A 27,199-nucleotide genomic window follows, 5' to 3' on the forward strand; every position below is an offset into this window, starting at 1 on the left:
TACACTTCACAGTGCAATTATTTGTCCTGTTTGTGATTAAATTAAAAAGTTATGCTTTTTTATTATTTGAATGCTATGCATTCTATATTTTTCTTAAGTTAAAAATATTCACTGATTTATTAACATGCTGAATTAAAGAAAGAAGTTGCAACAGCACACTACAGAGTCTGTTTCAGCACTGAGGGTGACAGGGTGTAAACAGGTGTTTCATTCTGAAGCTGAAACCTGCACCTATCTGTTTGTTGGGTTCAGATTTCCTAAAGCCCCCAGCAGGGTGAAGGGCCCCCCCAGCCTTGGGTCCTCCCCAGCCCGGCATCACCCCTCCCCAGCCGGGCGGCTATGCAGAGGCAGTGACGTCACTAGGCTGACTCCCTTCCTGCTGCATCACAGCAGCCTTTAGCAGCTCTGGTAGTACTTGTGACCGCGGGGGACGGAATATACACCGCTAGTTCACAGAAAACAGCAGCCTTTAGCAGGTTTAACAACATCCTAACACGGGGCTAGGTGTCAGGAAGTGGTTGCAGTGCGATAACCCCGCTCCAGTTGTTGGGATATGGCCAGGCCGGAACAGGTTCTGCTCTTGGAGCCTCAGCACGAACTGAAATTCAGAGGTAAGAGGGGAGGGCCCCGGCTGTGGACGAGAGGAGGGGAGGGGGAGCTTCCTCTGCCAGCATGAAAATGGGGGGCAGTCCAGTGTAGGAATAACCAAAACGGAGAGAGGCTGCAGAACAGTTGTATTTTGACAGTATTGCTCTGTAAAGACCCAAGGCTTTTCTGAAAGGACTCATGCTAGGTGATCTGCTAGCTGGACTAGCTTTCGACGGTGAAGTTAGCTGGGCCTTGTCGCTCATTTTTCCTGCAGCAATCATATTTAAGAGTTAATGCATGAAACGCACACCTGTTAGCTTATAGAAGGTATTATTAATCTCTTGTGCGTAATAAGGCTTTGTGAAATGGTAAAAATGCTATACTCCACAGCTAAATCACCTCTAGCAATGATAGCTTAGTAGCATTAGCCTGCTCTCTGATTGGCCAGCCAGCTGTCATCTAATGACTTGACTGCACACAGGACGGGGACACTGGGCAGCTTCTGCTGTTTAACATCATTACCATTTACTGTTGAGGGTTCAGCAACAGTAGCAAACATCCTAGCTACGCTTGTATTGGGTTTAGAGGTATCACGTTTAGGCCCAAATAATATTACATAAACTCTCATTGTACTCTACTTCAGCATGTTGCAGCAGATTAAAAAGCTCTGACACAGCTCCAAATATTAAACTTTGGCTCTTGAAATGCACAAAGGGATAAGTTGATTTCTCAAGAAAATAAACTACTCAGACAATGATAGATATTTATAAGAGACACAGAAAAAAAAATTGAATTGTTATATCCACCATGTAATTGTGAAATATTTGCTTGAATGGGTTTAATGAATGATTCAAATCATTCATTAAATGATGTATTAATTATGTAATAATTAGGGATTGTTTTAGTTAGCATAAAAAATGCAAAAAGTTGAAATTTTAATGTGTTAAAAAGAAACATAAAGTCTAATCACGCTCCTATGCAATTCAATACTCAATCTTCAGTTAGATGAATTAAAATATCAGTGAAAATGTTTAATTATTGCTACCTTTGTCTTTTTGCACTAGCACTTATTGCAATTTTGTTGAGGACGTATTTAATGCACATCTTATTTTATCAACTACACAAAGTAATGTATGTCATGTATTTTCAATGTACAGGTGATTAGGATTTCAGAAATATGCAAAGATTTACAGATAATCATCATTCTTGATTAGCAATGATGACTCCAAACAAAGGAGACAATGGAGAATGGAGAAGTCTAATGATATTCTTGGTATATCAGTTTTTAAGTCTGCAACACATCTGGTCAAAATTGTTTTAAATAACACAGTGGCAACTTTACCACATGCATGAAGAAAAAAATTGTTGTTTCACTTTTGCTGGGATCTTGTTATCACTTGAGCCACATGCCAGGTCGGGGTAACCGAAGAAGAGGTGAAACGCGAGGTCATGTAGTGGAATAAAATAAATAGTCTATCTGTGTTTTGCAACTTCTTTATTCTTTTGACAGTCTCTCCTCTTAGCCTGAGGTCAGCTTATTTTTTCAACCTGGATGTGAGTATAAAAAAATCACGATTTTATTTATTAAAAAAAGTCCAAGTTTTGACTTTTGCACAACTTTTACCACACACTAAAATCTATCACACTATCATATTTTTGGCTCGAAGCAACCTCTCACATAGTTTACTTATTGGACACTAGTTTGTAGGACATGTATACAGTGTTGTACAAAAGCTGTAAAGCCTTAAACATAACCTTTTTTTGTGGTTTAGCTACTCACAATCATTATTTAAAGTGGCACTATTTTTGTTGATGCATTTGACATCAACTTGCAAGGTATTTTCTTATTTGTTTGTGCTTATGGCCTCCCAGATGTAATGCCAGATAGTAAAAACAGCAACCACTCCTACAAAGCCGCTTTTTATTTCTTTCTGCAGTTTTAATTGTTTTTTATAACTGTGGGCAACAATGTAATCCTATAAGTCTTTAAACCTTTGCACATGACTTTGCTGTTTTTTTATTTAATTGTGTTAATCTATGGTTCTGCACAAGACAGAAAGATTTCAGTCTTAGCACATGAGGTAATAACCACAAATCACATGCTCATAATTAATCCCTAAGTAGTTCTGTAGGCACACAGTGTGAAAACCCCGTGAATAAAGTTTAGACCGTTTAGCTTTGTTAATGACCTCTTGATTAAATATCCTAAATAATCAAGAAATTAACTTTCTCACCTTTGAACAGATTTATTGTCAGCACCAACCTTAATAATAATCCAAGGAAAAAAGTATTCGACTGTAAGATCTAGTTATGTATTATGTTTTCTTAAATATAATCTTTTCATAAGTCTTCAGCTTTTATTTATGGTTTTCATAAATTGGATTAGACCCAAAGCTACTTCCAGGAAGAAGTAGATCAGGTGTTACAGTATTTTGGATTATTTCATTAAAGTTTATTTTTAGATGTCAAACCAAGATTATGGAGGTGTGAATTTACCTTTTGTCTTTGCTCAGAAAAGAAGGGAAGTATCAGTAGTTGATGATGTTTGCTGATCTGAAACTTTATCTTAAATCTGGTCTATGTCCATGTTTTTATCAGTAAACGTTTGCTTTACTCAGTTTCAAATTTTAGTAGCTGCCTCTATAGATAAAATATATTTGATTTGAGCAATAGGAGTAATTTATACTTGTTAATTAGGAAAACAAATAGTATTTTGTAAGCTGTAACATTTTTCACAACATAGAAGATCTGCAGACAGGGATTACTGTTGATATAATATATTAATTTTGTGTTAGCTACAAATAAACAAATAAGGATTTTATTACAAATATGTATATTTTAAAATAGTCTTCTAGAAGTTAAACATTACATTTAAAAACTGTTAGCCTGTAAACTGTATGTATGATCTTGCTATTTCATCTGCTTTCAAGTTTTAATCATAGATTTTTTTATTGTTGCTTAGTCAATTATGAATTGTCTTTATCACTGTTATTTCGGGAGGGACTCATTTCAGTTTGTTAGTTCTCTGCCAATGTAGAAAACATTTCAACAAATCAGTGCTATTTGTGCAGAAGGTGAAAGAAACATTCAGTATGCTGATAAGTTTCCGAGGAGACGTTGTTTGTTTTTACTTTGTATTGTATTCATTTCAATGCTGCTTTTGTCCAGTCGGAGCAAAAATTGGACAAAAACATTTTTTTTGATGAATTTAGTATGCTATGTTTCAGAATGAGAAAAACAAATTGTATTCACCCTAGTGGAAATAATTCTGAATTAGCATGATTATTATCTGATATAGCATGAAAACATATTCCTGTTAACCACAGAAAAGTTGTTAGGACTAATAAACACAATTAAAGTTGAAACTCGTTAATGAAAAATACTCCACTGTTTTTTGATACTGTGGAAGCCTTTTTAAAGCCCAGGGTTGCCTCTGACAACGATCAGAATATGTTCACCCATCAGGAATTTAGTACCCATTAGCTATTTTTTTCATATAGCTAATCCATAGATAAGATAACACTTAGAAGTAGTAGTGTCCTTTATTTAAGTATTAATTTTGGATTCAGGTGGGCAAACCAGATTCAATGTAAACAAGGATCTGGTTTGTACAAAACGTTTAGTTTGTTTTGTAAAGGATCCAGCCAGTGAAAATGTATCCAGCAACAGGCCTGTTTTGTTTCTGTTTCTGGTTATATTTCATCATATTTTTTGTTTTATTCAGCAGAGTAGGTTCCCACAGCTGCTCTACTTGTCAGCTTCAATGTGAGCACAACATTTGTTAATGTTTACTTATTATTAGTGCTAAATCCTTATCTACTGAACAGAGAAGTAAAAGAAGGGGGTTCACACTGCTGTGCTGTTATCAGTGGTGTTATTTTTATGTCTTCAGCTGTATTTTGACTTTTGACTGCGACAGGAGTTACTGATAGATTATTACAGTTCATGATTCCTTTTAAATTTGACAAATAAGTTGGTCTTATTATTAACTTTGCCATGTATCCCTTTCTGGTGCTATATGATTTTTATGCTGCCTCTGCTTTTATATAATACAGGAAAAATCAGAGTAATTCAACTTGGTAAACTTGAATACTAAATAAAATCGTATTTCTTTGTGAAGGATGCATTAATGTCTGTTTTGACATTCATACTGTTCCGAAAGTGTTGTTTACTAAATTGTATATTTCTGTTTTATTTTAATTAAATTGATACCAGATTACTACTGATCCACATTTTTGCTTTGTTATAGTTATGAATTTTGTGTAAATGGATGAGAAAAAGAGCATGAAGGGCCTCAAAGCTTTCTGTCAACCCCACATTTATCAGGATGTAAACTGTAATTTGACTCAAATTTTATTTATTCATGAAATTTTTATTTGTGTTTGCAAGGCCCTATTAAGTCCTTGAGGGTTTCCACGAAGAGTCATTTATTTCAGCTTTAAATTAACAACACAAGGTCTTTAAAGCATTTCAAGCTTGAGTCAGCCATCTTGCATTATTTACACAATATGGGACCAGTATACAAACTAAATGTGATGAGTTTTCTCTGCCAAATGAAACTGCTGTTTGTCATCATTTTTGAGATTTCATTGCCCCCAGCTTTAATACTTTAAATTACATTCAATTTCAAATATTTTGCAAATAACAGGAATTTCTGTCTGTTCTACATTTAGGATTTAACTTTGTTACGAGAACAATGTTAATCCTGTTTAGCAATCTATATGAATAATTAATTAAAGCTTCTCCAACCCTTTTAGATTAAGCGGTGTTTTTTTTTTTTTCATGGACTCTTGTTTTCTGCGATATTGACAAATCTGTGCAACCTAATGCAGCTGGCCTTGGAGAGCCTTGTAGAGATGTGGGCTGCATCTATAATGATGCCTGTAGTTAATTGAAGCCAAAGTGCGTTAGCTGTCCTGTTTTTAGGTTTTACGATAAAAGAAGAATGTGATTTAGATTTATTTTTTCTGGATTACAGATACTTTTCAGTCCAGTTTATTAAAACATGCATTTGTTTGAAATGTTTTTTTGTTATTTGATTGTTTTTCTCTTGCTGGTGTTTCCCCTGTAGCAGTAAATGATGGATGTATACTTTGATGAATCTTGATCATTTGCTTAGACTCATGTTTTGTTTTGTTTTTTTACTGTGTAGCTTAAAGACGTTCCGAACCTTTTGAGTTTGCGTGCCAGTTACAGTTTATTCTCCATCTGTCTTTTTTGATTTGTCTTGCTTTTCTAGCATTTGGCATTGCAGTAGTCTGACCAAGGAGTGGTATAAACCCGTTTGTGTGGTCGCTCAAATCATAACATCCCTAGCTATAAAATAAAAAGAATCTCTCTGCAGGTTTAGTTTATGTGTTTCTTCCCGAAAATTATTTCTCTCTTTTCTATTTTCTCTTATTTTTCCCAACCATTAAGATTACGTAAAGTTCATATTTTTACGGGTCTCTTCTGTTTACTTTTCTCTCAGGTCCATTTTCAGACGTGGTCACCACAAATCTTAAGCTCTCCAACCCGACAGACAGGAATGTATGTTTTAAGGTCAAGACGACAGCGCCCCGCCGGTACTGTGTGCGGCCTAACAGCGGCATCATTGATGCAGGCACCTCAATCAATGTCTCTGGTAAGGATAAGTTAGTAGTACTGACTTGTTTGTTAGATTTTCCTTCAAGTTTCAGTGAACCCCAGCGTTATGGTAAATTTGTCTCTGGAACGTAACTCCAAATTTGCTTATTCTTGGATTTTTTTCATAGTAAATCAAAATAAAATGGAGCGTAAGAAGATGAAATATGTAGGTGGAAGTTATTGGCTGGTGTTTGCAAAGCAGCGGGTCCAAGAACACCATTTATTTTCCTTGCTACTGATTGGCTGTGCACTCAGGAGTGGGTGTTAGCTTATGTAGTTGTTCAAAGATGGCTTCAACTGTGCATATGTAACTTTATTTTATTTATTTGTTAAAATGTGTTAAAATGATTGTTATATCATGACCGTAGTTTGAGACAGGTAATCTGTGAAAAAAATTTACTTTTCTGCCTTCTGCCAGTGCTAACTAGAAACAACCAATCAGAGCCAGGAGGCGGATTTTAGTGCTGTCAATCAAACTTGTGTATGTGCTGCTGGGAGCCACTCTAGTTCATTGGCTAGGATTAAAATGTTGGATATTTAGTCAGTAACTATAAAATAATATAATACATCAGTATCTAATTATACAGCTCTTTGGATTGTCACAAGATTTTTTTTCCAAAGGATTTTCTCAAAAAAGCCAGGTAGTACAGCGAGTTCTACCAGGCTGCTTTTCTACTCACTCTGTAGTAAAGAGACGAATGTTTCCATACTGTGACACCCCAACCAGATGCTCATTTTACAGCTTCCCCTATCTGGTGTCAACAACCCTAGACTGAGTTACTGCTGCTCGCTGTCAACAGTAGGTGACAAGCTGAGTCCCATCTCAGCTGCCATCAATTATTACCCTTATTAGGCTGAAAAGGGTCAGCTTGGAGTCACATAACAGGATTTCTTGCCTTAGAATGGAATTTTGTTGGCAAACTTAAAGGTGTGCTCTGTAACCAGTTTCTTTTTCCAGCAAGTACTCGGGCTTATATGGTCTTTTTAAAGCACTGCAATTGACAGAACCGTGAAATGTGGATTCTTGCATTTGAGAAAATGTACCTATTAAAAACAGAGCACATTGTTTTGATGGATACATCCAGATGGATTTAAGGTCTTTCATACCTTTAAAAGTAAAAATAGTAAAATTTTATCTATACTGACTATCTCAAATCATATTTGGCTAGACTTGTTCTACTAAATTTAATTCAAATTGTTGCTCCTTATGCTTTCTTTGTTTTAAAAAAGTCTAGGTTTAGCTCAGGTTCTACATCGCTTGTTGCTTTTGGTGGCGATTTGGTACTAAAACATATAAAATCCAATTAAGCCTATTAAGGTAAAGTCATAAGAGCTGCTGTGGGTTTGCAACATTTAGAAAATTGGAAACATGTGAATTCTAACATTTCACTTAATCTATATATTGAGTAATTTAGCAGTAAAAAATGTTTTGAATTGAGAAAGTTACTTATTTTCTCAATATATGGTGTACAATTAAAATGCAATTAAGTGAGATTAATTATTTGCAGACTAATCCCAAGTAATTAAGTTAGAAATGCAATCCACTGAGCTGTTTGTGGATGCTGCTTGTGTGCCAGATTTATAGGTGCAACAGAAACATGCAAATAAAAATAAATAACATTTATGTAAGCGATTAATTACATTTAAACAGGTTGAAATGTATCAAAAATAATTAATCAAAATTAATGCATTAAAGTCCAAGCCCTAATATAATTATATATACTGCTTTGCTGTAACTATATGCTGAGTTTGACTGCGACCACAAGAATGTTGTTCATGACTGGTGTTAACATCTTCTAAATGGAAAAGTAGAACTTGACCATGTAAAAACATCCTTCATATCCACAACTATTAAAATATATGTAACTCATTGTGAATGTTTTTATGATAAAGTATAGGCTGCTCTGGATAGTGTTATCATTTCATTAGCTTGTCCTTACATTTATTTCCTGTGGGCTTTTTGTTTTGACTGAACCAGAGACTGATTCATCTGTCCAAGCTGCGATCTGAGTAGATATTTACTCAATATATCAGCTCAAAAGTCTCCGAGTTATGTCTGATGTTTTCTAATAATCAGAGGGCGTACTAGCTCCATTTCAAGTCAAATATATTTTCATAACAAAGTTCAACGTATAAAGTGGAAGCCGAGGACTTGTAGGTTATTTCTGTGTAGTCTCAGCACTTATTTCCCTTTCAGATTTAATTGACTAGGACAGTCTCAGAAGCACATAATCAGGGGAGTAAAGGCATTGTGCCCTTAGAAATCTGAATCTGAATACATTTGGAGAGTTTGCTTTCACATTCTTGTTAGTTTTGTCTTCAGGTCAATGAAGACCTCTGTTCTTTGTCAAAAAGAACAGAGCTTTTTGACAAAGCTCAGTTCTTTAATCTCACACTGTATGCAACGTCTTTTGTAGATTTGATTTTCTGTTCACAAGTTTTTGCTTTGAACACAAATCTAAACCATAGTAATGCTATTTGGACTGTGAGCTGACGAGACCAGCTGATGCACAGTATTTGGTCCATGTGTCTGAATTCAATCTGTATCTGAAATGAAACAAAACTGATTACGGTCTTTTTTGTGTTTTCAGAAATAGATTTTCTCTCTCTCTGTGACCGTTTGTAATTTTATTGGATACCCAGGGTATTGGAACACAAACAAATGAAAAGTGGCAGAGTCCTTATTCAATGCAAAAATTAAAATACAAAATCACTTTATCTATCCCAAAGGGAAATTAAACATTGTCATAACTCGTATCATCCAAGTATCTACAGAATGTTTTTGTGGATGGTGATGCTATGAGCAGGAAGCATTTTAGATAGCAGTCAGTCTTGCAACATATGTGAAGAGGCCTCTGAGTGAAGTATGTTAGTGCATGAAGGTTCATGACTGTCATAATATGCTAACACCTCAATTTCCAAGCAGTAGACGCTTGGAAATTGTCTTGTTGGGTTGACAACTCAAGAACTTCTTCCTGTCATACTTCAAAATAAGACTCCTTAAAAAGTTTTAAATCTGGGAAACATCTTAAACGTATTTTACTAGACAGAATAAGAAAACTAGCATTCATGAAAGACCTGGTTATGCTCTTTAATGTTGTTTGATGTTTATCTTCTGTTTATCTTAGCTTCCAGGCGTAAAATCTTTACGTCTGAATGAATTGATTTATGAATTAGACAACTATCTAACAAAATACTGCATTGTTTCAGTTGTCAGAAAGGGGAAAAGTGTTTTCTGTGCACCAGTTTCAGATTTTATAGACTTGTTGATGCAAATAAACCACTTTATGTCGGTCAGTTTCCACTTGTATAGACGTTCTGATTTAAGAGTTTATCCGTATAAATCTGTACACTAAGACATCACGTCATAGCAGCACTGTTTTCTTTTACTTTTGAATGCAGCTGCGATTTCAGTCTGTTTTGCCAAAACGTACATAACTTTTGATTTGAAACGTATCTCTTCATCTGCTGTTAAATAAGCTCAAAAGAATATAAGTTGTATATCTTTTTTTACATCTTTTACTTTAGCTCAGGAGGTCAACTTACGTCATTGTGGAGTGTTGAATATTAATTGTACACGTAAACCATTCTGTTGATGCTTTTTTTAGGCTTCTTTTCAGGGTTGTTGTTTACCCAGCTGCCTTTGCTGTGCTTATTATATTTAGCTCCTGAGAGTTTCATAAAGTGCTAGTTCTGGCATTAGACTAGAGCAATAAATAACACAACTTAAAAAAGAAGCTCTTTTTGAGGTTTTATGACATTTTCTCATCTCAAACAATCTTTTTAACACTCTCCATTGTTACTCTAAAAAGCATTCATACTTTCCTGCCTCCATTCTCTGGTGTTGTCCCAGCGGACCCAAGCTAGATGGTTGTGCAAATTGGGTCTGACTGAAACAGGACATTCTCAATCTGTTCATGCCATCTGTTTCTGATTTGCAATGTTGAGCCACATTGATTGCTGAAATGGTGCACAACTCTGCTCTTGGGAGCATTGGCATGTGCCATATATGAAAGTCATGCTGATATCCAGACCAGCTTTGAATATAGGTCATTTGTTTTCAGTGAAATTATAATAAAAATAATAATTAAAAAAATCCCACAAACATAGTGGATGTAGTCAGCACTGACGTAGAAATATGGCTTCTGATTACATCCTGATTTAAAAGTTGGAGTCAAGGGAGGTAAATTATCCTCCATTTATAACCATTTTCATCTTTCCAGACCTCCGTTTGACGACACGAGTAAGTGATTACTGTAAATCATTTTTACAGCTTTAAAATACCTTCTCGGTGACATCAAATACTAGGAGGACTGATAAAGCGAGGGGCTGAGGAGAAATATTCTCCACACCTGCTTTTTGTTAGGGCAATATGTAATGTTTGGAAAGAAAAAGGCTTTAAAGTTGTTAGAAAGATTAGCCCCAGGGGTATCTGTTGGTCCATCACTGTATCATCATCATGGTAACAGAAACCAGTCATATTCACCACTTTTTCCATGCTGTACAAGTAGTTACAAAGCCTTTGACTTTTATGTAGACATGATGGACATTTCAAGCTGTAACAAATGCTGCCTGCGGTTCAGTTTTATCTGTTGATGCAAAAATAAATTCTATTTTTGATTTCCATGAGGCTGAAGGTGATAAATAAACTAAAGGCGTGAAAACAATACTCATACTCTGTGGGAGGAAAGGGTTCAGCATTACTTTGTTTTTCTTCCTTTCCTTTTACTTTTTTGAATAAACATTTTTATAAAAAGGAGAAAATAAGACAAAAATGTATCTTTGTTTTTATTAACCCACGAAACTAACATACACCATGCTGTGACTTTGGTCAGACAATAGAAACTAAAAAAGTAAAGCAATAAAATGTAAGAAAAAAATATATAGTAATGGTAAGAAAGTACAATGGTTATAATTTTAAATAGTTTGTACATATCTAAGGTTTAGGGCAGGTACTTTAAAAAACTTTTTTTTTACGAACTTTACATCTTATTTGTGTGACAAATAATGACATGTTGGAAATTGTGGTTCTGTGCACTTGAGGTTAGATTTAAATAATTTTAGAATCATTAATATTTTTAAACTCAAACTCGGTTCATAAAATTTTGATGCATTTATTTAGCAGGGAAAAGACAGATATTTCTGTCTAATCTGTCAAACATTGACAACAAAAAAAACTGTCCCATTTCATCTTCTGACAGATTTATTGGTTGCATCACTATTCATAGGAAGGGATTTTTAAATCAAGCACAGTTATGTTTTATATTCAAAAAATATTGCCAGTTCAAATAAAAGAAAACGAAAAATTATTATATTGAAAACAACTGTGTCTTTCTTCTTTCATCTCCAACCAAAATTCTTTTCAGATTTACTGCTGTGGCTTAAAAAAGTCCCTAAAGCAAATCTGAAATATATTGTGACTCAGATAAGCTAGAGTAATGTTTTGCTCATTTTTTCTGTCACTGATTGTCCTTTTGTTTTTCAGTCATGTTGCAACCCTTTGAATACGACCCAAATGAAAAAAGTAAGCACAAGTTTATGGTCCAGTCCATGCTAGCACCTCCTGACATGACTGACATGGAGGGAGTGGTAAGTGTTTCTAATCATTCTTTGGTTGTAGTTTGGGAATATTTGCTCAAATACTTTCTGTATATCTAAACTATTTCTGCATTTTTTTGTTCTGCAAACGTGGAAAACACATTAAAAACACTTAAACAATTACACTATCATTTTTGTTTCTGGCTGGCATTCTCACTATCTTCATTAAGATAAAAAAGATTCTGAAGTTTTCCTAGTCATAATGTTTTTGCTGATTGTTTACACTGCTGTAGTGTAATCAATAGGCAAAATATCTAATATCTAGAAAAACAGACAAGGACACTAAACTGGTTTTATGTATTTAACTTTTCAAAAGCTAAATAATTTTGAAGATTTAGTTCTTACTGTCAGAAGAAGTGGAATCTTGTTAAGACATCTGTTTTTACTTTGAGAGTTTTAAATATTTAAATGTTTTCTATATGATAACTTAAGTATTTGGTTTATCTTGATAAATAAAGCATTAATGTGTGATTATCTAAACTTTTATCTTATATTTACTAAAAGTGTATGACTATATTTAAAATGATGGAGTATCCATGTTCATCTTTCAAGTTGAAGACTTGTTACCCTTCTCTCACAGTAAAAAGTGAAATTCTATAGAAATCTGTATAGATTTGACTTACTTCTATCTTTTTATGTTTTCACACCGTTAAACAAGGTCCTTCATTTTCCATCAAGCTGTGCTAAATTGTCAACTTTATTCCACGGAGGGAAAATTGTGACTCAGATCTGCCAAACTTTTCTAAATCTTACTCCTCAAACTGAACAAGTATGCCAGTATGAACATGTCTTGTCATTTTTATTGTTAGGCTCAACAAATATAAAAGCAAAAAAAAAAAATCTGTGACATTGTGGATTTTCAAACCTTTGCTGTGGTAGATTTGATTGGTTTCTCACGCAAGTATGACTCAAAATTAAGGAAATCGCGGCCGATTTATCTGTTCATTCAAACTTAGCAGAAGCGCTAAATTGAAAATTAGCTCCACTGTTAGCGCATTAGCAGAAGTGTGTCAACCATTGCAAATTATGATTTTAATACTAAGATTAAATATGTGCTTTTCATAAACAAAACACAAATTTTGTTTACCAGTTCTGAGCATCATGAACTGGTTCAAATAAATACAAATATCTATTATTAATGTCACTGTTATTGGTTATTAATAATACCAATATTAATCTATTTTTTTGTTTTTGTTATGGTACAAATATATATATATATATATATTATTTTAAATCTGTCTAATATATTATTGGTAAAATAAGTGATTTTTAACAGTCTGTGTGGTTAATTTGCTAATGTAATATTTCTTGTGCTGCTGGCTGTTCATTATAACTCTGGTTATTTATCATATTAATTGTTTAATAAGCCTTTAGCTTATTAGGAGACATGTGTTATCTAATAACATGGGTTTCTTACCTATGACTTTATAATAAAAACATTCCCTATATTTTTCTGTCTGCAGTGGAAAGAAGCAAAGCCAGAGGAGTTGATGGACTCTAAGCTGAGATGTGTTTTTGAGATGCCAATGGAGAATGAAAAAACGGTGAGCTCTTGTACTTTTTGCTTTGCTTTATTGTGCATGCTGATTGTGTCACTACATATAATTCAAACTGTTGTACTACGGTATAGTTTTATTTAACATTTCTACAACATTTAATATATACTTTAACAAGGAGAGGCTGCTTATTTATTTTCTTTTTGCGCTCTCAGGTTTCTTTTTCAAACTTACAAGTTCTGGTTGTCAATTATTTTTCCATTTCCTCTTGTGTTTCTTCACCTTTTCTTACAACAACCATACTTTAACTCAAACAGTCTTTAAGAAAGTCACTTTGTTTTAGTCTTACATGTAGTTTATTTTTGTTGTGGTTCTTCCTTGGCCACCTGATTCCGTTCAGCTGTATACACAGCATTTCATCAGAGATAGCAGCTTAGCCTAACAGCTTCTTGCACACAAGGAGCAAAAACAACCTTCAGTAGTTGTTTTGAATTAGTTTTGACCTACATGAGACATTTGCTGGGCTCCCAGTAGGGGCTGTGTGCCATGGAGTGTTTAAGGCAGACATAATGGTGATGGAAACCAGCTTGATCCTCTTATGAAAGGCACTCTTGGGTGAACTCCCCTAAAAAGGTGTCTGTGTCTTTCTACCGTTGTAAGTGAACAGTGTTAAAGTTCCCAAATGTAAACAGATGGTTCTAACTTTGTGCCAGACGACTTAGATGTTGTTGGGAATCTCAGTGTAAACATTTTAGCACCAGTTTACTGATTGCATCAACTCTCCGTAACCCACTTACAGCATGATATGGAGTCCAACAAGATGTCGTCGAGCTTGCTGAAGTCAGAGTCATCTGCGCTGCCTGTGAAGTCGCTGAGCTCCACCCTGGACGACGGAGAAGTAAAAAAGATCATGGAGGAGTGCAAGAGGCTGCAGATGGAGGCTCAGAGGCTACGGGAAGAAAACAAACAGATTAGAGTGAGTAAAACAGCTCAAAAGACAAGAATTACTTCATTCCTTCTCGTCCTCCTTGATTCTCTTGTCCATTTCTCAAAGGCTCACAAGTCAATAGATAGACAGGAAACTTCAGTTTGTTCAATTCAAACAATACTTTATTGAGCCCAAGGGGAAATTAAATAAAGTTTAAAAATGCTTGGCTAAAAGGTTGTTTTAATTGTGGTTTAAAATTTATTCTTTGTTTTGAAGACTGGGACATCCAGTCTAAATAATGAACATTGTTGGTTTTTCAAACCAGAGTGTCAAATGATAAAATATGTTCGGACGCTTCTGATCAACGAGCTCAGTTATTTAAAGGATTTAAAGTTGGTTTCAAACTCTGAACTCCATTTATGTTAAGTCTCTCCAAATTTATCTTAGTTTTTTTTTAACATTTCTAAGGAAAACTGCTTGACATCCATCCTTCCATCAAGACCATTTTAAAAAAGATCTTGGCTGGCATTAGATCAGCTAAAGGGATCTTTTAGATCTGTCTTATGTTCTTTTTTGTTTTTAAGAGAGAGTTTTTCAACTTTTATTAATGACATTATGAGTATCAATCCAAGAAATGACATGTTGTGTATATATATATATATATATATATATACAGTGAAACACTTTATTTAAATATATTTAATATATTTAAATATATTTTTTGTTTGTTTTCAGAAAATTAACAATGTTTCATCGCTGAAATAATCTATAGGTCATACTCAAATATTGCTAAGAGAAGGTCTTGTCATATTTATGCAACCAACGACTATTTTAGTAATTGATTAATCAATTAATCTGATCTGATATCTGATAATTGGATAAAAATGTTGGCACAGTCTGTACAGTTTTCACCTAACTCTTTTACACAACATTAGAAACACATTAAAAGATAGAAATAAACAAATAATTCAATTGCTTTTTAAATAAGAAAATAATTTATTGCCTAAAATGCAACAACATAGTATTCCTTTAGTGTATGTTTTATTATTTGCAGCAAAGGATGCATCAGCAGCTAAAAAAAAGCTTCTAACATCAATATATGAAAAGTTTGGCCCTTTCTCTTTGACTGATTATTTTTTGAATTCACTAACTAATAAATGGAGAGAGTTTTTTTTAATAATGTCAATCAGGTGAAACTAAAACTATGCCACTTGATGAGTTTTGGGTAGAACATATTTTCAGACAAATGTTTTTTTTCTTAAATTCAAAATCTACATATTTTTTCTACAATTTTGTGTATGTTGCTCCCTCAGAAAATGGCTTTGTTTGCGTCTGTACACTCAAAATAATGATTAATCAATAACTAAACTAGTTATTTCAACAATCGATTAATAAAGATTAATCTGATTAATCCGACTAATTGTTTCAGCCCCAGTCTTGAGTGTCTGAGAAATCATGAAAGCAACTTAATAAGCCTAAATGTTCTCATGTGTGCTGCGTATAAAACCAAACGGCGGAAATTAATCCTGTATCCTAAATGAAAGACACATTGAACAAATAAACTTTTCATCAAAAGTTTATATGACTTCAATAAACCGTCATTTTGGTACTGATTAATAATCACGGTAAAGTAAAGCAAATGAATTAGCTTGTTGAGTCAAAGAAAGCGGAGAGCCCTCCACCCTTCGACAGCTATTCAAAGCCCAGTTTTGCAATAAGTAATTTAAATCAATGAGCCTGCTATCAGTCACAACTATCGATGAGGTAAGTTTTGAAAAGGAGTTTTGTAAAAGTCGGGCTGGGCATGAGTCACACACGTTCCCACCAGGCTGCCAAGAAAGAGTCGGCCTCCTCTCTAACATCACCACCATCCCTCCCTTTAAGGTTTTGCCAGAGGCAGAGCGATTGTTGGCTGGTCCTGCGGCTCAGATTAAACTAACAGAGCGCCTCGACCCCGCCCCACCCGCTGCTGGGAAATGAAGTGTGTTAAAGCCTGGCGCCTTGTGTGTTCCTCGGGGGATTGAAACTTTAAGCAGATCCTATTTCTTTGAGCTGATAAATAAACTCTTTTCTAGGGCTGGGCGATATGACTTGAAAAAATATCAGATCTTTTCCAGAATGAAAGTTACAGAAAATGTTTTCAAAAAGTGGTTTTCATTTTAATAATTCTTTCTCTGAGATGTCCAACAGAGTATTAGGGCCGGATTACAAGAATTTTTGTTTAATTCTGAGAATATACTAGGGATAATAGGGGCGATATGGACTTAAATTTTTATCACAATATTTTTTGGTGATAATGTGACCATAAGAACTATTTATTATTTCTTTTTTACCTAACTGTATGGCTGTGACTACATCAATCATACCTCCGAAAACATGAAAAACATGTCGATTCATAATACATTTCTTTAGGACACCAATCACTTAAAGAAGTGTGAATTAAATGCACACAGTAACTGCATTTAAACATATTTTAAATTTTATTGATATTTATTGATTCTGTTGTTGAACAGTGGAGAAAATAAACTAGCAATATGGACAGTTTTGGAGGCTTTTAAATATTGTCAATTGGCATTTTATTGTGACAATGATGCACCAAAATTCATAGAAATTTATCACGATAAATGATGAACGGTGCAATAAATGTCCACCCCAGTCATAATATTAGCAGAAAAACTGTCTAACCGGACATTTTTTTAACCTCTTCCTCTGTTTCTCTTCCTTCTCCGACCCGATGCAGGAAGATGATGGTTACCGGATGAGGAAGAGCAACATCATGTCATCCCAGCATGCCTCAGGCTCCATGAAGAGGGAGGAAGGTTTGAGTGCCCGCTCCGTGGCCCTCATCCTCCTCTTCTTCATCGTCGGCGTCATTGTGGGGAAGTTGGTGTTGTAGAGCGCAACACTTTGGTCAGCCGCAGCATGCTTTCATGGTGGATGAAAATACACACAGGAGCTGGGATTTTTGGATCAGAATGCCATATTTGCTGGTTGGGGTGGGTGGGGGTGGGGTGGGGCGGTACTAGTTTTGATTCAGTCCCATTTATGTAAAAAGTTTAAATTTAAAAGGGTAATCTATGAGAGAAAAAGAGGGAAAAAATGACTCATCTTAAGAACAAACACCTCTGTAATCATCGCATAATCCTTCTGGCCTTCTTCCCAAAGTTTCATGTATTCAGATGATTTGTTTCAGGGGTTTGTGGGGAAACAGATTCATAATTTAACTGGTAATTCAGTTCAGTGAGTCTTCTAACAACGAGCGAGATAGCGTCGATGCGACCGGTCAGATTGCTGCTGTGCGAATGTCGTTTTATTTGATTAGACTGACTTTCTTTTTCTAATTGATGCACGCCAGAGCCAATCTTCTCCGACATGTGACGACTCCACCGCACAGTAAATCCTGCTTTTCCTTCCGGTGGAACCCTGTTTTTAAAGGAAGGGAGGACCCAAAAGGTCAGGGGTCACGCACAGGGCTACAACAGTCTTCTCCAGTCTAAGGCTTTGTAAAATCTCGTCTTTGATTGTGGAACAGCTTTGATGTGTGTAAGAAACACTACAACGGGTGTTTTATTTCCTCATGCCCTTTTTTTTTGTTTTGTTGCCCTAATTTATTCCCGCCACCTGTCAATCACTGCTCACCACATCCTCACTTGTCAGAGGAGGATGTTTGCATGCGTTCACACGAGTGTTGCATCTGAACTTTTGAATCTAATTTAATTGCTTTTGTCATTTGACTGTAGATTTGCACAATTTAATTGCTGTTTTTTTCTCCTTCTTTCTCCTTTGTCCTTTTTTTCTTGCAGTTCTTTTGTTTTATGTTATATATATTTTTTCTTTGGTTGGAGGTAAAGCAGTCAAAAGTATTTCAGCAAACTGAAGTGACGTTTGGATCGTTTCTGTAAATCGATATGAAAGCTTTGCCTTGTGACCTGTTGGGGCAAGTTATTCTCAGGCTAAGATGGAGGTACAATTACAGTACATAATAGACTGAAGGAGATCAAATGGCTTTTCCTGACATCAGCAGGATCAGGGTCCTGAATGTGAGGGGGAAACTACTTTTTTCAGCTCTTGTTTTCCTCCTTCTCATTGTGACATTTGTTGACATTCTGTCTTATTTCTGGCAAATTGCATGTTAAAAAAACAAAAAAATACACACCTTTGTTGAGTTTTTTGTTTAGTTATTTTTGTGAATTCATCTCTGCATTGCATCACGAACATTGTAATGCACTAAACTGAAAAGGATCACTGATTCTTCTGCAGCTGATTTGCAGGGAATGAATGCAGTCGGGCTATAACTTGGGGGACCATGTTCACAAATCATCTTCAAATTCATATTCTGTGGTAGACGAGTGTTTTTTTAGTTGTCATTCTTTGAAGGAAAAATAAGCAGCTGGTGATATTTATCTTCATCTGTACAAATGAAATAATCAGAAAAAGGTTGACAAAAACTTTCTTTCAGTTCACATTTGCTGAGAAATAAAGAAAATGTCAGAAATGTTCTATTTTTTTCTTCTGTTGAGTGGAGGGAAAGTTGGTATGGATCTGATTGGTTAGTAAGTAAGTGGAAATAAATATGAGTTTGTGTTTTTACTGTATCTCTGAGGTTTTTGGGTTGAGGATCACTTTCTGCTTTGAAGGGAGGGCAGAGCAGACCGGAGCTACAGTTCAGTCTCTAGTGTTTCCACAAAGTTGTTCTTTAGTTCTATCCAGTTTGGAGCGTCCAAATGTTTGGCACTTTTAAAAACACCAGATTATAACTTGGTAATCAAATGTGTAAATTTGACTGGTGCTGTAAATTTCACCGTATGGAACTGACCAAATAAAGCAGTTATGTGTGAACACTAACGGATTCGGGCCTGGTTGTAAGATGTTCTATGCTGAACCTTCCTGAAGTCTCCGAACATCACCGTGATCATTGTAAGCACTCAAACTGTTTTGTATGTATATAAATAAAAAGTCTATCTGAGAAGAGGATTAAAATTCTTAGTGGAGTAGTCTGGTGTAAAAAAAAAAAATCCAACCCGACCTGGTTGGACTATGTAGCATCTTAATAAATTAAATGAATAAAGCTTCTTCCTAAATGTGTGAAGTTATTTTCTGTTAAACATTGAAGCTTTATTACTGACTCAGAACACCAGAAAATAATTTTTAGTTTAAAAAAAAGTTATGTGAAGAGAGATTATTATGGGATTAGAGAGACACAGCACTTAAAGAAAGTTTGCTGAGTAACAGTACTAAGTGAGCTCAAAATGTTTTTCTAAGCTTATTTTTTATTGTGATTGATAAAACTCATGAAACACTGAGCCAGGTTTTGCTGGAGGTTTCTTCCTGTCAAAATTATATTTTAACAGCATTTTTTTTAGAATAATTTATTTTGGATTTTTTTAGTTACAGCATTTTTAAATAAGATTTAAGGACAATTATTTTCTCCAAAGGAAATGCTTTTTGTTTCTTTTTATTATCCATTGCAAGGTACCCCTTGGTTGAAAAAAAAAAGAATAATTGAATTAATTAACTTTTTAGTAAAGTTTTAATTTATTGACATGCACCTGTATACATCGATATCCCTGGAATTACATTAATGTGTTTATGCATGCAGGTCTCCACACAGGTTTATCGCAAAGGCAACAGATGTTCAAACCCACCATTTATTCTGTAAAATCACAGATAATCAAAAGCTGGAATATGTTTCTTTTCATACTGGAGATCAAATTCTGTTAAATTTAATCAATACATTTCAAAGTGATTAAAAAAAGGAGAAAATTACAAAAAATCATAATCTACAAAAATAGAAAAATGATACAAGCACATAACATTCAACAGGTATTACACTGAGAGTCAATAAGAAAGATGGATATAAATTGTAAGTCCTTTTAAACAGGTTTGTAGCTTAGATTTGAAGATAGCGACAAATTAATACTAACACATTTAATATTAATTTTTTTAAAACTACAATGAAAATGAGTTTTGCTGAATTTGAAGAATGGTTGATCCCTGATGCAGCCTTTGGTAGCTAATGTTCATAATGTCAGCTAGTTTCAGGAGCCTAATTCTTAATTAATGGAAATAAGACATAGTTTTTGAGGACTTAGGAAACTCCAAATATGTGAATATAGCATGCAATTTAAAAAATGAGAGTAAGGAGTAAAAATTAACAGATCATTAACTGACTTCCCCCAGTGACTTGCAGCCAGTACCATTTGTGCCCACGCCGCCGCTCTGCTGGTTGTTCCTTCTTGTTTGATTTGGCAGAACCACAATCTGCAGTGGGTTTAATGGTAAAATATTTACAGCTGCAAGCAAATTAATCACTGCTTAAAATTTTACTCAGTCAGTTGTGGTTTTAAGAAAAAATAAATTCCTGTAAATCACTCAGTGTTATTGCATGAGTAGCAACCACACAATGTTTCTGTGTGTACCTCCTGGATGAAGGCAGCACAGCTGAGGTTGGGTCAGGAAACTGCCCTTCTGGGCCAGTAGCTCCTCGGCTGTTTGGTTTGGCTTGACTAGAGCACAGCTGCAAACCCGGTAAGCTACCAAGATTACTTTATGCTCTTATATTCAATTTGGAAAGAATCTATTTTCAAAGAAATTGCTGGAGAATGCTTGAAATTACTGAGAAGATGAAAACGATGGGTTTGTGGTTTAAGTCTCACTTAAAGGAAAAGTATAAGTTTCAAAGTTCAAGCCTGTGACTTCGACAGAAGATTGTAACCATGGTAAAACATATGCAAATTGCAATAATTGTGCCTTCTGGATGTGTTTTTTTTTTTTTTTTTTTTACTCTGCATAAAACCCGGTCACTCAGGTTTATACATACACTTCAAAAACACAAAATCTCACCAAGTATTTTTGTCTAGTTTATAGCTCAAATAACTCAGTGCACTTGAAATAAGACAAAACTAACTTACAAGTAACATCAGCAAGAAATATGAGCTTATATTAAGTCAATAAATTCTTGAATATTGACAAAAAAGGACTAGTTCCAATGGCAGATTATTTTACATATAAGAAAAACGTCTAGTTATAAGTGAAAATATCTGCCAGTGAAACTAGTACTTTTTTGTTTTGTCAATATTAAGATTGATTTAAGGGAAGTTCTTATGTCTTGCTGAAAAGTTACTTGCTGTTTAGTTTTGTGTTATTTCAAGTGTATGAAGATATTTGCACTTGAAATTAGACCAAAGATACTTTGTGTATTTGCAGTGTAATATTTATGCAACACTACAAAAGCACAAAATCTTAACATGTTAACTTTTTTATTTATTTTATTTGTATTTTTTTCTCCTCCTGATGTTGCAGTTTGTTTACTCAAGCTTATTTATAATGGACAAAAGTGAAAAATCAATCAAATATAAATGACAAGAAAAAAGAAAATATTATCAATAATTTTTGTACGGGCACCTTTGATTAATTTTGTCAGATGTTTCAGATGGCCAAAAATAAATACCGGTAAATAAAAAACATTAAAATACCTGGAGTGCAATAAGTTCAAATCTAAGAAAGGACAAACATCCAGTTAAAATATTTAATCTGTGAGTTGTGCTGATACAATATCTGATTTCTTTTAAATCATTTTCTATGCAGGAATCTAAGCGACCCAAAGGAAATCACAAGCTTTTGAAGCCGATTTGCATTTTATAGCAGCTGCAGAAAAATACATTTAATATATATTTTTACCTATAATAAAATGAAAAAGTCTAAACTTTCAGCTTGTTGGTGTGATAGATGAGGAGTTCATCTTGAAAAAGCAGAAAAGAATGCAGCGCTGGTTCTGTTCAGTTGGTTCAGTGAGTATGAGCATGAGGTCATGACAGAAAGGAGCCCGCTTTCTGTTTGGCCTGAGATCAAGGAAAACTCTTTTGCTGCTCTACGCTGCAGCTCTGCGGCCAGCAGGACAGAAGGTTGTTGTTTAAATAGAAACTCAATTGTTTGAACTAAGCCAACTGAGTTGTGGCTCATGTTTTCTTTTTTGATGTTTTCTTTTTTTGATGTAGCTGCAGCTCATATTCTTATAGAAATAATGGGATTTTCTAAACCGAGCCTGAAATGTTGAATGAGTGGGAGAAGTTGGAAGTTACCCATACTACCGCAGTGAAATCATCTCAGTCATGTCTGTGAGCATTAACTGCACATGTAAGATTTTCTTGGGAATGTTGGAGAAGCGACCAGAAGAAAGCCTGTCCAAAGTCAGCAGTCGGCCCTTCTTTTACTAGAACATTTGTCAAACTAAACCACTAAACTATTTGTGGTTTGGAAACTTGGTTTGACTGAAAAAAAAAAAAACTTTTGGAATCTTGCTTTTATTTTTTAAGACCAAAAAATGTGTTCCTGGAGTCAAAATAAAGGCACTCCAGCGTCATAAGAAACAATTTCTAAACAAAAAAACTGATGAGGAGCAGAGATTTACAACAACTTTGTGAACTCCTCAACTGGCCCTTCATAAAAGTTTCCCTCTTACATTATTTTTCTTTTGATTGACATCATTTTGGATCACACTTCTAGCCTGGATGGTTTCAAATGGAGGAATTTTGGCCAGTTTTCTCATGTATTACCACATCTGTCTCTTAATATTTCTGTTAGTCTTTTAATGGTTGGCACTTACAAAATCCTGCAGTATCACATTTTATGCCTAAAAGGAGTCATTTTGTCTTCACTTTCTCCCATGACTTAAGTGAAACAGCTCACCTGACATTTATTCTCCACAGGCTAGATGTAAGCAGTTAGATGGTAAGCATTTGCTCTGTCAGTGGGCAGATATTGTTACCTTTGGATGGAGTGCTGCTGGCTGATTCCCCAGTTTCCAGTATTTATGTTAAGCTAAGCTAACTGGCTGCTGGCTGCAGCTGCACCTTCAGCAGACAGATCTGAAAATGGTATTAATCTTCTCACCATCTGGGGTCCAATCGTCTGATGATTGTGTGTTTCTGTGGTCAGTGACCACAGTGTTGGACAGAGACTGGTGCAGCCTGTGAGTATAACTAGCAAACACCAAAAACAAGACTTCCTGCACAACAGGACATTCATTTGGTTGGCTTTAAAGTAGCATTGCATCAATCAACACAGAACATCACTGTCAAATGGTGGTTGTATAATCTTTTAATTTTTGTTTTGTCTTTGTTCTCTACCTATTTCAATAAACGTTGACCCAATCTTAAACCTGTAATAAATATCTATATATTCTTAGTCTCAGCAACATTAATCTAGTTGTTGATAGTTTGATTCTATGCTTTCTGCTAAGTTATTTTGCTGTTATTGAGGTGTTGAATGAGCCTCATGGCTCAAACTGGCGCTACGCGTATCCAATGATTATTTATTACTGATGGGCACAAAAGACAAAGAAAGAAGGGGAGAGTCGTGCTGCAACACACTGCAAAAGATAAAGATTTTCTGTTTATCAAGTTTTCAAAAATAAAGCTTTTTGTAAAAAACAAAAATGTGGATTTAGAAATGTGACTTAGATTAAAAACTGTTGTGTCAGTTATCTTAATAAAAGGTGTTACTCTACAATACTTTACACAGTTAAAGAAAAGGCACACCATTTTATTGGCTGTCATTCGTATTTCATTGAATGCATTTTTTTTTTTTTTTTTTTTTTACAAATATCTAGTTCTTTAAAGATGCTGGATCATATAAAATAGACGTTTTTGAGTTTTGCATCATGTTATAATGTTATTTCCTCATCCAAATCATACCTGTAGTGTTGCCTTGATTCTTTCATGCATGTTTAAGAAATCATTTAATCTCCATGACAACCATTCAGCTGTGCAAAACACCTGGTTGGACTTAGCTGCGCCTTCGAGAACAAAGTGCCTTTATTTACTATATGTTGCTTGATCTGTACTGTGTCCTAAATAAAATGTATTGTTATGGTATTATGGCTTCTGCTATGACGTGTAAAAGAAGTAACTTAAATTTTAATAAGTTTTAAGCAGGAGAGCTCCGATTGCAATTTTCTGATATTGATTTTATTGTCTGAAAAGTCAGACACTGCTTTTCCAAGTAAGGATCAGCTGATTGCCCGCCTCCCAAAATTAAAAAAAATCAGGGCCAGTTGATCATTATACACCAAGTTTGAAGAGTTACCTCTGTTACAAAACATTTTAACCAAATTGTGCCTATTTAGCATAACATGGGCTGCATCTGGGATCATAATTTATGATTGTTTCTATACTCAACACATCAGCAGGGAACTGTTTGTACCACTTACAAACAGAATGTCCACTCTATTACTTGTGATTTAAAAAGCAGACACATCCTGCTCAAAATGAGCCTTTAATTTATAACTCAATCCTCTCATTATTGAGCGGATTGAGTTATAAATCTCTCGTGCGACAGAGATCATCTTTGTTTTTTGCGACACAAAAAACAAAGATGACGACATTATTTGGAGTGAAAACATGAAGACAGCCGTGCCTGGTGTTTGTCATTTAATTTTCATTTATACAAATCTGAAACTAGATCTATAAGCTCACAATTTGTGAGCTAACTGGCTTCAAATGCAGCGTACTCAAAATTAATTTAAAAATGGTGAATGAAAAGAGGAAATCTGTTACTTTGGTGTAAAGCCAAACCCACAGCGCTGTATGATGTAATTAATTGATTTGTGAGTGTGCTTTATATTTTCCTAAATGCAGTTAATAAGCCACCGGGTCTGATTGCTAACAGGTTGGCATCGTGTTCCTCTCTGCCTTTTTGGTGTGCAACAGAAACCACAAACAGACCCCAGCGCAGCGATTTCCCCAGCCTGCAACCGTCCAGATGGATCCGTGTGGTTGCTTTTGGATTCAGTGAAAGGGAATCGGGATTTATCCAGGATCATGATTGGCTTAATTACAAAGTCTGTGCATTGTTGAACAGATAAATGGCGCTCACCCAGTCTCTGTTTTTCTTCCAATCAGTCTTCGTTTCGCTCTATGTTGGCTTGGGGTCAGTATGGGGGGTACAGACCTGTATCCTCCATCCGAGCCTGAAGGATGACCTCATGGGGCCAGCAGCTGCCATCACCATTTTCACAGGAGTTAATGGAAACAGCATGTATCCTCTGAACACTCTTTCTTTCTTCTGTTCTTTCTTTCTTTGGGGATATAGAAACTACTTTTCCTATGTTTCTTGAATGTAAGCAACTTGCACCATTGTTTATTTTATTGGAATATAATTTTTTAAAATGTGCAGAGCATAAATGTGGCTTTTATATTTGGCGCAGTCTATGCAAAAAAACAAGCCACTAAGTGGAAATAGTTCCATTTTCTGATTGGACAAGCAACGTTTTCAATTTATAATCGTAGAATAAATAAGATAAACGTTGTTACAGAGCCAAAAGGTTGACAGACTGTTCACTTTGACGGTTAAATACAGAGTAAAAACTAAACTTCTGGGTTTTTTTTTTTCAATGACGAGTCCCCTGAGGAAGTTTTTCTTGCAGTAGAGATTTAACAGTGTTGTGTGTTCTGTATTTGATGGACAGTTGGTATTTAACTGTGTGCTATGTAAATAAAACTTTGATGTCATAATGTAGATTCACTGAAAAATGTGTTGCTAAAATCAAATCGATCTTTGTTTATTCATCTAATTCATTAAAAAACCACCATTTAATTTTCTCAAGCTGTTTTGAACGCTGGAGTGAAAACTGTGACAGTGGATTACTAAGGCTGCACATTTCCCTGGAGGACAGGGACAAATCTCCACCTGATTTCTAAGATTTTTCAAAAAGTATGATCTATTTTGTGACATGCGTGGTCCAGAACAATCCATTCCAGGGTCAACTATTTTCATTTTACATAACATTTTTCATAAATAGTCTGCTCCATTCACCAGTATGTTTCATAAGAAATAACTAAAAGATGTCTGTGCTTCTCTTCTATGTAGTCAGGGAGTAATTTGTGTCTATATCTGCTGTGAAGAAGTAAACTATAGGGTTGCAAAGATCAATCAGACATTATTTTAAGCTAATAAAAAATACTAATTGAAAAGATAAGAGGCAAAAATGTTAGTATTTCTTGGAATATGCAGGATTTTTGCATCACATAGACTGTTGTTATTTAACTATAGCAGAATGATCAAATTCTCACTCATATACAGCTGAATCATTATAGGGGGCATTTCAAAAACGATAATAATAAAAAAATAAAGAGCGTAGTGAAAAATTACCATAGAAACATGGAAGTTATTTTTGATTCTAAAAATCTAAAGAACTTTTGTGATGGATTTTTTTTTCGAGACACGGCAGTGAGTTAGACTAAAAACAATCTTCATTTTGTGGAAGCAGGTGTCAGTATGTTATTAATACAGGTCTGTTCACAACTCTTGACTTGCCTTAGCCATAACACTGCACGAGTTTTATTTCCCTCCACTAGCTCTCCTCGGCTCATTTCTTCCCAGACTGGCTGCAAAGACTGTTTTCTGTGCTGACAGCTGTCTGATGTCCCTCTCTGTGTGTTTTCAGGAGAATTTGCACTGGGTTGTCTTTGGAATAATTTGCAGGCCAGATATGACAGGTATTTATTAAATGCCAGTACATTAACTCACTATCTGGGCTCTGAATCAGGCTAAAGACGACAACTTGCAGATGAAGTTCACTTCAATTTTCTGGTTCTTCTTGAAATAAAGCAGCTGCATCAGGAAATGTTTCAAACAAAGCTTTGCTATTGCTGTTGCGAGTGTGGTCGGTCCACCTCTTTGGTCAAGAATAAATATTTCAGCAGTTACTGAGCAGATTGTCAGTGATTACTGAAGGCTGAACCCTCTAGAGCAGGGGTGGGCACTCCTGGTCCTCGAGGGCCGGTGTCCTGCAACTTTTAGATGCATCTCTACTTCAACACACCTGAGTCAAATAATGAGGTCGTTAACAGGACTCTGGAGAACTTGACTGCACTTAGGAGGAGATTCAGCTGTTGGATTCAGGCGTGTTGGACCAGGGAGACATCTAAGAGTTGCAGGACACCGGCCCTTGAGGACCAGGAGT

The 27,199-nt window shown here is 35.2% G+C and overlaps 1 protein-coding gene across 1 annotated transcript; it reads left to right on the top strand.

Moving 5' to 3' along the window:
* The first annotated feature begins 364 nt into the window (after nucleotides 1-364).
* On the top strand, nucleotides 365-17,226 carry LOC102227542 (vesicle-associated membrane protein-associated protein B/C-like). Its single transcript, XM_005807547.2, has 6 exons — nucleotides 365-611; nucleotides 6,059-6,211; nucleotides 11,699-11,802; nucleotides 13,275-13,355; nucleotides 14,107-14,283; nucleotides 16,976-17,226. The coding sequence occupies exons 1-6, from the start codon at nucleotides 554-556 to the stop codon at nucleotides 17,129-17,131; spliced, it is 729 nt and encodes a 242-aa protein (XP_005807604.1). The 5' UTR covers nucleotides 365-553; the 3' UTR covers nucleotides 17,132-17,226.
* Nucleotides 17,227-27,199: the final 9,973 nt, after the last annotated feature.

Source organism: Xiphophorus maculatus, chromosome 20 (assembly GCF_002775205.1).
Source record: "Xiphophorus maculatus strain JP 163 A chromosome 20, X_maculatus-5.0-male, whole genome shotgun sequence".
NCBI classification, from domain to species: domain Eukaryota; kingdom Metazoa; phylum Chordata; class Actinopteri; order Cyprinodontiformes; family Poeciliidae; genus Xiphophorus; species Xiphophorus maculatus.

What these genes read in the sequence shown, in the direction of transcription:
- LOC102227542 (XM_005807547.2), top strand. Translation starts at nt 554, where the DNA reads ATGGCCAGGCCGGAACAGGTTCTGCTCTTGGAGCCTCAGCACGAACTG. An exon ending in CACCTCAATCAATGTCTCTG is followed by an intron (nt 6,212 to 11,698) that starts GTAAGGATAAGT and finishes TTTGTTTTTCAG; the next exon opens with TCATGTTGCAACCCTTTGAA. An exon ending in TGACTGACATGGAGGGAGTG is followed by an intron (nt 11,803 to 13,274) that starts GTAAGTGTTTCT and finishes TTCTGTCTGCAG; the next exon opens with TGGAAAGAAGCAAAGCCAGA.